The sequence below is a fragment of the Rhinolophus ferrumequinum genome, chromosome 2 (genome assembly GCF_004115265.2).
Source record: "Rhinolophus ferrumequinum isolate MPI-CBG mRhiFer1 chromosome 2, mRhiFer1_v1.p, whole genome shotgun sequence".
Taxonomy (NCBI): domain Eukaryota; kingdom Metazoa; phylum Chordata; class Mammalia; order Chiroptera; family Rhinolophidae; genus Rhinolophus; species Rhinolophus ferrumequinum.
This window is the reverse complement of record NC_046285.1, coordinates 44772944-44785942: the sequence shown is the minus strand read 5'-3', so window position 1 is coordinate 44785942 and position 12999 is coordinate 44772944. Positions and strand designations below refer to the sequence as shown.

Sequence of the window (12999 nt, the reverse complement as noted above, 5' to 3'; positions counted from 1 at the left end):
TTGTTATTAAATAGCAATAATAATGGGCAGAGTTTACCAATTAAGCTCTCTGGACCTGGTGTTATTTTGGTGGGAGGATTTTGAAATGCATATTTAATGGACATAGGGCTATTTAGGTTATCTATATCTTTTAGAATGAGCTTTGATAGTTTGCATCTTTCAGGGAATTTGTCTATATATCTGTGTTACCAAATATATTAGCATAAAGTTACTTATAATATCCCTTTGTTATGCTTTTAATGTTTCTAGGATCTGTAGTTATATCCCCTCTTTCATACCTGTGTTTTCTCTTTTATATTCTTGGTTACATATTTATCAATTTTGTTAACTTTCTCAGAGAGCCAGCTTTGGATTTCATTGATTTACTCTATTTTTCTGTCTTCATTTTTTAAAATTTATTTTGACTTGTTTTTTATTTAATTTGCTTTTCTTTTTCTAGTTTCTTAAGGTGGATGCTTGATTGTTGATTATAAACCTTTCTTCTTTTTATAACATGAGCATTTAGATGATGTTAATTTTCCTTTAAGTACTTGGTTGCTTCCCATAAATTTTGATATGTTGTATTTTCATTTTTATGCAAGTTAGCATGTTTTCTGATTTTCTTTGTAATTTCACCTTTGACCTGTGAATTATTTAGAAATGGATTTTTATAAATATTTGATGATTTTCTAGATTTCTTTTTGTTATTAAGTTCTAATTTGATTCACATTCTTTGTATGATTTTATTCTTGGTAAGTGTCTTATGTGTGCTAGAAAATAATGTGTATTCCATGATGTTTGGTAGAGTGTCCTAAAATCTCTTAGGTTCATTGCTTTGTTCATAAGTTCATTGTTTAGGCCTTAAGTATTTTTACTGATTTTTTAAAAACCGATTTTATCTATTTGTTCTATGGATTTGTTGTATATGATTGCTAATGACAGAAGAGTGTCCCAGTCTCCATTTATAAAACTATAATTGTAAACTATGATTATTTTGTTTTTGGTTTTCTCCTTTCACTTCTATCAGTTTTTGCTTCATGTACTCTGAAGCTCTGTTGTTAGTTACATACACTAGACTATTATGTTCTTGATGAATTGACCCCGTTATCATTATTTAATGTCCCTCTTATTCCGATTTTAGTGAACTAGCTCTTCTCTCTTCATGTGCTGCTGCTCTCAAACTCCCCACCAAGAGGGAAGGCCTTATTGGATTAGCCAGGCACCATTGTATTTTATGTATCTTTTGACAAGGTTCTTAGGACAGTTATCTCATAAACAACTGTCTAGTCTGTTGGTGACTGTTTTGGTCAGGTGTTGATTCCTGGGACACTCACTTGTAGCTAGGGTGTGAATGAGATTCTCTGTCACAAATAACTGTGACCCATGCTTAAGGAATATGCTTCATTCTGCTTTTCCTGAAGGGATTTGTGGCTATGGTGGCAATCATAGTGTTATGTCCTCCTTAGCATTGCAAAACCTGTTCTGCTTTTGTAGCTTGCTTCTGCCTCTTGAAAGGATAATCGTGTTATTCAATTAGTTTTACAAAGGGATGGCAAACACGAATGCCCACAGGAGTCAGGCAGGTATCCTGACTGAGTAAAGTGGGCTATATCGTAGAATAACAGGGAGTGGTGGGGATTGTGGCAGTGTGGATAGTGAGCGCACGTTTTGTCTAAAGGGGCATCGGTTATCAACTGCCATGTGAAATGCAGGCCCAGTGTTACTCTCAAGCTAAGTTGGTAATCTAGAGTTCTGTGTTATTTAATTGTAAGAAATTCAAAGTATTAAAAACTCTGTGTGGGTCAGATTATATAGGCCAAGCAAAATATGTATGTAAATCATCTGTAAGCTTGCCGGACTGTGGTCACCCCTGTAAGGGAATTCCTAGGTGGACTAGAACACCTATGCCTGAATCTAGATATAAAATCAGGAGAGGGTGATAATAATGGGAGACTTGCTGTAGAGGATTCTAGTCAAGTTCATATCAAGTGTTAGGATCTGTTGCTGAGTGAATGTCACCCACATAATAGATATGTCATGGCATAAAGGGCCAAATAGGCAGATGTATATAATTTCTGAACATTTGAAAAGTGACAAAGGGGGCTGATAATGTAGAGCGTGGACACGGGTCCAGTACAAGGCTTTGGGCTTCCCTCCGTATCTCTGCTTCATCTCTGGATCTGCTCTTTGGAACCATACTTGAGGAAATCATTTTTGTACCCTGGTCCCCTGGCATGCTATTTGCCCTTGGCCTGCTCCCTGAGGACTGTTTATAGTTGGAAAGGAGAAGTCAATGAGAAGGCACTTCGGTAGCATCTAAGGGGAACCATAATATCATAGAAATAATAATACTAAAGTACCGTGGAACATGTATAAGTGTTCAGTGCTTCAGCCGGAAAATAAGGATATATAATTTTATGGTAGCCTGCCTTTGTATACCAGTAATAAAATATACAGTTTAATATGGCATAAAATAAAGCAGAGATTTGCTGTGATCCTCCAAATTGATTAATGTAGATTACCAATGCATAGTAAAGCCATCTACATTGATCAACTTAACCAGATATTTACTCATCATTTAGTTTAGTACTGTTGATGGCCAAAATATAATTTAATGTCAGTGAACACATTCTTTTTAGTTAAGATGGCAATTTAAAAAATACATACACACAGAAACACACGCACATGTGTATATATGAAGAAGAATTATAAAGATAGATTGTTTCATCTAACTAAAATTTAGTTAAAGTATGAAAAAAAGTTATTTATTTATTTATTTTTTAAAAAGTTATTTGTTTTTAAAATCACTATGATATTAGAGACTTATGCTATTCCATTGTTTCCTGCAGAAAACAAGTAGTATCGCATAGAGTTTTGAAATTTATGTTTTGAAATTGATTTTGGTCTGATGAAACTACAAAACTGAATTTGAATAAGTTAAATGAATTTTATACTATATTTTTATATGTAAAAACAGCACTTAGGAAATCGTATGGGAATCATATAAGCCAGTACCATTTTGGGACTGCTGATATTAACATTTGGGGTGAAAGGACAACGTAGGTCTCTCAAAATGCCATAAGATCCTTTTGATGCTTTACTGACTGTATTCTCAGAGGGAAGTGTTCTGACAGTTCTGAAACATGAGCACACGCTCCACAGGCATCAGCAAACATTCTATTTTGAAATCTCAGTTGGATTGCTTGGGCCAGTCCTCATGCTGAACTTCAGGTGTTCTGGCTCTGACAGATTTGTAAGGAGGGTTTTGTGTCCTTTGAGTCTAGCAGGTCACTCACTTTAAAAGGTCTTTTGTCTCTTCTCTTAGCGATGTAGTGTGGATGATCCCTTTTAAGATTTTTAAGGATTTTTTGCTGCCAGCTTATTTTTCTCTAACATGTATCCCTTGGTCTGAGAAAACGTGAATTTCTTTCTGCTTTAAATCTTGGGAAGTAGAGGCCTAAAGAAAGAGTATAGACAACTGTTATTTATGATTTCAACTACTCAGAGGAAACGGGGACATGTGCTTTTTATGTCTTATTTAATTGCTAAGAGTCATTCAGAATTCATGAGTTGACTTAATTTTTCTTGGGTGAAGGTAAGGAAATATTCAAGTGTGCAAAATGCTGCCAATTTAGCTCTTAAATTATGCATTTTACATGTAAATATTGCAAATTGTAGGATATTTTAAATGAATTTTTAATTCAATATTTCGCATTAAAGTTTAAATTCCTGCCTAGAATTTCAAACATGGAAATGCACTCTAAAAGGAAATAGGATTTTGAGTTGTTTTTTTAGTAAGCTAAAAAAAAAAAAAAAAAAAAAAAATTAAGCATTTAAAATGTGAAAAACACCCATTTCTTTCCTTCTTAGTTTTTCTAAGAATTTTTTAATTATACTCAGTTGAATCAGTATATTAAATAGGAATCCTGAGACATAATCCAGAGCAACTTTATTTTGTCTTCCTCATCTCTTTAAATTTATTCAAAAGCCAGTTCTTTCCGTAGATGTAAACTTAAGCAGGTTATACAACTTTTCTGATCACTCTGAATTGAAAAATAAAGCAAAACGTGGTATTTGTCTTTCTCTGTCTGATTTATTTCACTTAGCATAATGTTCTCTAGGTCCATCCATATCGTTGCAAATGGTAAGATTTCATTCTTCTTTATGGCCGAGTAATACTCCATTGTATAAATGTACCACAGTTTCTTAATCCAGCTGTCTACCGATGGGCATTTTGGTTGTTTCCATGTCTTGGCTATTGTAAATAGTGCTGCAATAAACATAGGGGTACATATATTTTTTCAAATTCACGTTTTGGATTTCTCTGAATAGATATCTAAATGTGGAATTACTGGGTTATAAGGTAGTTCCGTTTCCAGTTTTTTGAGATACCTCCATACTGATTTCCATAGTGGCTGCACCAGTTTGCAATCCCACCAACAGTGCACGAGGGTTCCCTTTTCTCCACATCCTTGCCAGCATTTGTTGTATATATAGTCACAGGATGTGGAGTACAGCATAGGGAATAGAGTCAATGGAATTGTAACAGCTATATACGATGTCAGAGGGGTAGTAGATTGGGGGAGTGGGGTTATCACTTTGTGAGGGGTGTAAATGTCTCACTATTACATTGCTTTGTACGCCTGAAACTAATAAAAATAAATAAATAAAAATAAATAAAGCAAAACAAGAAAATCTTAATTTATATACAGAAATATATGTGTAGTTCTCAGTGTGCCAGTGCTCCACCCTCTCGGAACCCAGAGGCCTACCTGCAGCTTCCTGCCTGCAGAAGTCTCCTTAGACACAGCCCTCTTGGACAGCTTCTAAGATGATCTTGCACCAGCTCTTACGTGTGTTCACACCTGATCCATTGGGAACATTCAGATGCCCTTTGCCATGACACATTCAGGGAATGTAGGCTGGAAATGGAACTACCTTATGACCCAGCAATTCCACTCTTAGGTATCTATCCAGAGAAATCCAAAACACTAATTCGAAAAAATATATGTACCCATATGTTTATTGCGGCACTATTGCAGCTTTGCTGGGTGGGAATGGCATGGGACTTAGAACACACCACAGCTCTAATAAAAAATTCTCTCCATAAAATCTCTTTATAGATGTTCACTTCTGACCCATTCTCTGTGTAGTTCTAAAAGTTATATAGCCGGTTTTCAGCCATCTTCTTTGTGCAAATCCATCAGGGTAGTCTACCTTAAAACTCACTTTGGTATCTGATATTTTAATATCTGATACATTTAGGGTGTTGGATGACTTTCAAAATGCTGTTCCATAGAGAATGCTGACAGCTTAAAGAGCATAACAACCTTTTTAATAAAAAAGTTAAATGTTTCTATCCACGTGAGACTGAGTAGAGCAAATATATGAGTATTTACAAAAAAATTGAGTTTTTATTGCTCAGTGTCAGTTCTGTTGGTACAGAAGTAGCACTTCATCCTAATCATAATACGAGCAATGATATCATTAGTTTTCTGAGACATGGTCTGTGGAAATTTGGTGTGGTAGAAAACGTACTGTACTGGAAGTCAGAAGATGCAGTTCCCAATCTTAAGACCTTTCATAAATCTGTCTGTTTGGACCCTAGTATTTTCATGTGGAAACTGAATTAGATCAATTCAACAATATGTATTTATTGAGTTCTTACTGTGTGCTTACAGCAATGAAGTTCTTAATATACTTCACAATATACTGGTGAAGATACTTTAAATAATCACATTAATGAAAGTATGATTACAAGTTTAGATAGTGTTCAGAATAAAAGGAACAGTGCTTTATGAGATCCTGATGTAGGCGGAGCGTCAGGAAAAAGGCTCTTCTGTGAGAAGGTAAGACTTGAGCTAATATGAAGGATGAGTAGGAGATTACCAGGTAAAGGCATTGGGTATGGAACAGAGCAAATCAGACAGACGACAGGCAAAGGCTCTGACTGAAGAGGTCAAGAGAAATATAGTTCATAAAACGGATCAGATTTGATCATGGATTGGGTTTGGGAGATGATGAGAAAGATTTCTCAGTTTCTGACATGTCCAGCCAGGTGTGTAGTTGAGTCACTCACTAGCATAAGGAACATTAGAAAGGAGCCAGATATCCAGAGGAGGCAGGCATGGAGGGCAAGATCAAGAGGTTGATCTTGGACAAGTTGACTTAAGGTGTCTTTGAGATAGCTACATGGAGATGTTTAGGAAGCATTTGGATATAAGGTTAGAGAGAGAAATGTGGACGCCTTTGTCATGTATGAAAGAATCGAAGCCATGATAGTAGATGAGAATCTGTAGGGAGAGAGTTTAGCATAAAAGTAGGCAGCCATGTAGAGAAGGGTGAAATAGCAAAAGAAACTGAGAATTATCCAGTGATACAGAAAGAAAGCTAGAGTAAATTATATCACTGCAGCTAGGGGAAAAATGTGTTTCAAGAAGGAGGGGGAATGGACATCACTGTTAGATGCTCCTGAGAGTCAAGGAAGGATCACAAGAGTCATGAAGGCATCAGGAGTTCTCTGGGAAATCTAGGGAGAACTACTTTTTAAGAAGTGGGTTGAAGACTGAATGGCAGAAGAGTCTTCAAATGGAGAAAGTGAGTATAGGCAGCTCTTTCAAAAAGATTAATGATGATGCATCAGCGAGGGGCAGTCCCTGGAGGAGAGTGGGGTAGAGTGGGGGGGGAGATTTTTTTTTTTAAGTGGAAATACTTGAGGATATTGAAATGCTATCAGGAGGGCTCCAGTGCAATAGGAGAGGTTGACGCTTCAAGAGAGGGAGCCTCCATGATAAGATTACTAAGGAGGCCACGAGGATGGATTGTAAATTATGGGTTGACTTTAGATGAGCTGCTCTAACAGGAGAGAAGAAGACAATGAGGCAGATCAAAGCTGATTTGTAGGTTTGGAAGCAGGAAGTTGTGGGAGTTTCCGTCTGATGGCTTTATGTAAAAGTCCATACTAGTTTTAAATTGGGGGATTGTATGATATATGAGGAGCCATCAAAAAATACGGTGAATGTTTTAATAAAAATTTATTATAGTAAAATATACATTGCCATTAATAATTCCCCTCAAAATACTTTCTCTCGTTTCGAACACACTTATCCATCATTCTTGCCACTTTCTGAAGCAGTTCTAGAAGCCCTCTTTCGTGTCTTTAGTTGTGTTGGCGTGGCTGCCTCGATATCCTGAACTGATTCAAAATGTTTCCCATTCATGGTCATTTTGACTTTGGGGAAGAGCCAGAAGTCACACGGTGCCAGAGCTGGTGAATAGGTGGATGAGGACACACTGTAATGTTTTTATTTGGCAGAAATTGCCATATCAGAAGCGATGTGTGACATAGAGCGTTGTCATGATGGAGGATGAAGTAAAGACACTCATGGAAGAGGACTTCCCGAACTGCTTCAGAAAGTAGCAAGAACGATGGGATAAGTGTTTTCGAAGCGTGGGGGATTATTTTGAGGGGATTAATGGGAATGTGTCATTTACTGTAATATATTTTTTTATTTAAACATTCACCATATCTTTTGATCGTACTTCATAGTGGTGATAATAATGACAACATCTATGTGTTAGTTATATGTGGTATAGTGTATGTTCTCTATAGATACACTGCCTGGGATGTGAATTCAAGCCTTACCACTTCTTTTGTGACCTTGATCTGGTTTTTGTCCTCTCTGGGCCTCAGTTTTTTCTTTAAAATGGGAATAAATACCTCGTAGGATTAAATGAGTGTGTATGTACGAGTATGTATATGTTTATAAATAGTATTTAGTGTGGACTTGCTATTTGGTCAGTGTGCCCTAAATATTAGCTAGCAGTAGCTGTAGTGGTAGCCGTCATCGTCCGCCATCAAAATCCAGTACTGCCCTTGTCATTCCCTTTGGATGACGTGATGGCAGTATTCAGCCCTATTGTGCAGATGAAGCAACAGAATCAGAGATTATGTGATTTATTTGGGGCCAGATTTCAAACTAGATCTGTCTAGCTTCAAACCCACACTTCTCTAAGTTCTGAAAGCAGCTTGTCTAGAATACTCATATTTCTTCCGTAGCTCTCTTGGTACTTGAGATTTCAAGGTTAACATTACGTAAAAATGTGAAGTAAATGAAGTTGGTCTTTCATAGCTTCCTCCACCCCAGAGGCTTGCTCTCTGCCGGCAGACCTGCTTTATTTCCCCAGCTCCCACCTCTACCCTGCAATCTACTCTCCCTTGACTGAAATCCTACCATATTTTGGTAGTTTTCCCCAATCTACATACTTCTCTTTCATTAGTTTATATTCCAATTTTTTTTCTTTTTACAATTTGTATCAAAGATGGTGTGAGTTCAGCTGGAAATGAGTGCACTGAGGGTGGAGGTATACATTATTCTGGGTGGATTAAGGGCGTGTATTCCCTTTACTTCTTGCTTGAAGTATTATCTGAAGAATGAAGTGATGGAGGCTCTGTCACCAGTTTGGCTTCCACACTTGTTCCTAAAAACATCTCCAGTGGCATTTATCATAATCATTTTAACACATAGACTCCCTTAACCCACTCCTACCTGATGAGGCAGCTTGTTCTGTTGTTCATGGCCTGTTGCATGATCAAATAACCTCCCCTTTCTGCCTCTTAATGCCGGTGGTTCTTTCAACTTTCCTTTTTAAAACTTAGAGATTTTCCCTGATGTTATTAAGTACTTTATAGTCTACCACCAATGGCTTATTTTATGAAACATTTTATCCTGCAAATTTACTGAGAACATCATCAGACTACATGTGCAGAACGTGAAGTTCTATAAAGGAAGGTGCTGTGTGTGTTTGTTTATTTTCTAAACTAATTGTAAGCATAAGCATATGTTGTGGTGTTACTTCTTTGGGAAAATTGAGATAATATCATTTCAAAATAAAACAGTGTGAGATACTGCCTTGGACTTAATGTATTTTTCATGATTAGAATAGCTTCTTTGTTGGATCTCCCTGACCATTTTAATCTCCGGTTAGTCTCGTACTGTGCAGTAGTCCCAGGCGGGTGGGGCAGATATTCTTTTCAGAAGAGATAACAGTTGATTTTGGCATCCCAGGAGTTGTCTCTGGTAAGTCACTGTTTACTTTTTTTTGAATTCTAACAGCATTATTGAGGTATAATTTACTTTCCACAAAATTCGCCCTTTAAAAGTATAAAATTCAATTGTATTTAGTAAATTTATAGAGTTTTTTTTTTTTTTTTACCATCCAAACAATCCAGTTCTAAAAGTTTTCCATCGCCCTAGAAAGTTCCATTGAACCTATTTGCATCAATCCTCCTCCCTCCTCCCTAGTGCCAGGCAGCCATGGATGTGCTGGCTGTCTCTACAGAGTTGCCTTTTCTGGACATTCCATGTCAGTGGAATGATGTAATATGTGGTCTTTTGCATCTGGCCATTTTCCACTTAGCAGAATGGTTTTGGGAGGCTCATACATGTTGTAACACGTGTCAGTAACTTGTCGCTTTTTATTTCTGAATAATATTTCCTTGTATGGATATTCTTGCATTTTGTTTGTCCATTCGGGGGTATGATATGAATAATGCTACTATGAACATTCACAGACAAATCTGTGTGTGGATGTATTTTGGGTTTATTTGGGTAGATTCTTAGAAATGGAATTGCCAGGTTGCATGGTAAATTTATGTCAAACTGTTGAAACTGAAACTTTTCCAAAGTGGCTGTACCATTTCACATTCCCAGCAGCCGTGAATGAGGATTCCAGGTTTTCTACATCCCTGTCAGCACGTGGTTTTGTCTTGGTTATAGCCATGACAGTGGATGTGTAATGTGTCTTACTGTGGTTTTAATATGCCGTGTCCTAATGAATAATAATGTTGAGCATATTTTACCCATTTTAAGGTTTGTCTTTTTATTATTGAGTTGTAAAAATTCTTTGTGTTTTCTGTATACAAGTCCTTTATCAGATGTATGACAAATATTTTTCCCAATCTGTACCTTGACTTTTTATTTTCTTGATTAAATCTTTTGAAGCATAAAGGTTTTCAAAATTTTAATGAAGTCCTATTTATTTGCTTTCTTGTGATTTATGGGTCTGGTGACATATCTGAGATCTCTTTGACTAACCCAAGGTCATACATATTGTCCCCTACGTTCATTTCTAGAAGTTTTATAGTTTTAGCTCTTACATTTAAGTCTATGATACATTTTGAGTTAATTTTTGTGTGTGCTATAAGGTAAGGGTCTCAGTTTTTTTTTTTTATATTACTATTGAATTGTTCTAGCACCATTTGTTGAAAAGACTATTCTTTTCCCTATTTAATTGTCTTGTACCTTTGTTGAAAAGCATTTGACGAGAAATATAAGGGTTTAATTTCAGAACTCTCAGTGCTGTGCCATTTATCTGATGGTCTAGCCTTATGCTAGTACCACACTGTCTTTATTACTATATCTCTATAGCAAATTTTGAAATGGGATAGTATGAATTCTCCAGATTTGTTCTTTTTCAATATTTTTTGTTTTTGGTTATTCTAGCCTTTTCCCTTTTCTTGTACTTTAGAATTAGTTTTTCAATATCAACAAAAAGCCTGCTGGGATTTTGATTGGGATTGCCTTGAATCTATAGATCAATTTGGGGAGAATTGGCATCTTAACAATATTGGATCTTCCAATCCATGAACATTGCATATCTCTCCATTTATTTAGTTTTATTTGATTTATTTCATCAGTATTCTATAGTTTTCAGGCTCTAGATCCTGCATATATTTTGTTAGACTTATATATAAGTATTTAACTTTGCAGTGTGCCATTGTAAGGATGCTTTCAGAAGAATTCGGCTTATTTCTCGTCCCTCATCACCATTTCTGGTTTTACTTTAACCCTTTCAGTTCAATTCTGCCATGTTGTATTTGAATATGGCCAAATACCAGACAGTGTCTTATAAAATAGAATAACTAGCCTCTAATATTTTTCACTTGTAGTTCCTAAGAGGTAAATGGATGCACAATTTTTATTATTTTGACTTAGTGACTGTCAGTAGTTGTTTAGTAAGACTGTCATGTCAGTCTGCTTACATTATCGATAATGTAAAACAAACAAATCTTTTCTGAAGGGATTTGGGCTCTCAGAGAAGGGAGAGCACATGATCTCCTGTTCGTTCTTCTGTAGGTGTCGCAGCTTCCCTGGAAGTCTCAGAGAGCCCTGGGAGTATCCAAGTGGCCCGCGGTCACACAGCAGTCCTGCCCTGCACTTTCACTACCAGCGCGGCCCTCATTAACCTCAATGTAATTTGGATGGTCATTCCTCTCTCCAATGCCAACCAACCTGAACAGGTATTTGTTTTCCATCCTGGGCTACCTCTAAACCTTCATCTTTTCAGAAGAGGTTAGGAAAGTATCCTGAGTACGTATTTGATTTCTAGAATAAGGTGGCACTTTCAGTGTACCTATGTTGTTTTAAATCCTACTCCTACATTATTAGTCACTCAACTATCAGAAGAGGTTATCCTCTTTTTCAAAAGTTTGTTTGTTTTTTTAACAGATGTCAAGGGGATTCTTTTGAGTATTTTATGTAGGGACCTGGAATTTCATTTTTAAAAAAATCACTGACAGGAAATACGAAAACAGAAAAAGCAAAATATATTTTGAAAGGAAAGAACTGGCACTAACATAGGCATATTCAGAGAGGACTTTTTAAAGATAGTGATGATGTTAAGGAAGTAACATTACATAGTAGTACTTGAATTATTTGGCTAATTTCACAAATATTTTATAATAAACAAAGCCAGGTACACTGGAGCCTCAAATAAATTAGGGTTCATTAAAATACAAGTTACTACCTAATAAGGTGCATCAATTACAGATAAAAGACCCATAATATGTGATACCCACTTCAGAAAATAATGCTCAGAAAATTAATGAATTGTGATCATGAGTATACCTTCGTTCCCAAAGTTAACTTTTTTTCTCTCATAAAGCTTTTCTGCTTCAATAAACTTATTACTACCGAAAAATATTTGCTAAGCTAAATTTTCTGATATGAAATTCAAGCAGATATATTTAATAGAAACTTCTTGTATTTCTTAAAACTATGGAAGTTTTATAATTGGACTAAGCCTTTGAGATCATTTCATTCAACTTCATCATTTTAGGAGTCAATGATTGAGTCAAAGAGGCAAAGAAAGACTTGACCACAGTTACCTAAACATTTGCAGGTAGAGCTGTCATAGAACCAAGTCCCTCTCTCTCAGCCCAGAGGGCTTTTTACAACACCATTCTGAGTCCTCTCCCATGAGTAGTTAACTTTGATAATAGAAATCAACATAAGAACAGCAATCATGGGCTTATAACTCTTCTTCCCTTTTATGACATTCACTAATATTCAGTCTTTAACTGTGTTCTATCATTTTGTGTCCTATTAAGCGTGAGAATAACTGTTTTTTAACTTTGATTTTGGAATTAATTTTTTGAACTGGTAAAAATATTTTTGGCTGATAGCAGGGTAGGATAAAGACATTTTTTTTTATATTCATATAAGTTAGGTAAGGAAACAATGTTCTTTTAATTTGGTATGTAAGAATTCAGAACCCCTACATACCTATGGACAGGTGTCATAGTAAAAACTTGGTGACAACTCTAAGATTAGAAATAATATGTTCTAATGTTTGGTGCAGTCTACTGACTGTCTACTAGATAGTTATTGTTATGTGTCTAGAAGGAGATGCAGTGGCCAATTTATTTACTTTGCTTTCTTTTACAGGTCATTCTGTATCAGGGTGGACAGACGTTTGATGGTGCCCCCCGGTTCCATGGTAGGGTAGGATTTATAGGCACCATGCCAGCCACCAATGTCTCCATCTTCATTAATAACACTCAGCTCTCAGATACAGGCACCTACCAGTGTTTGGTTAACAACCTTCCAGATAGAGGGGGCAGGAACATTGGGGTGACTGGTCTCACTGTTTTAGGTGAGTGACAGGAACTATTCTGGGCACTTTGGCTATACTTAGGAATCTACTCTCAAGCGTATTACCTTCTGCCTATCCTTTCAC

At 36.3% G+C, this 12999-nt stretch overlaps 1 protein-coding gene across 5 annotated transcripts in view; it reads left to right on the top strand.

The window, feature by feature from the left end:
• The window catches only part of IGSF11 (immunoglobulin superfamily member 11), a 119866-nt gene that overhangs the window by 85925 nt on the left and 20942 nt on the right, over positions 1 to 12999 (top strand). For all 5 annotated transcript variants that reach the window (XM_033134863.1, XM_033134838.1, XM_033134869.1 and 2 more), the window contains exons 2-3: positions 11118 to 11281; positions 12708 to 12915. In XM_033134863.1, the coding sequence (XP_032990754.1) occupies positions 11118 to 11281; positions 12708 to 12915 (372 nt within the window). The remainder of the gene's footprint in view (positions 1 to 11117; positions 11282 to 12707; positions 12916 to 12999) is intronic.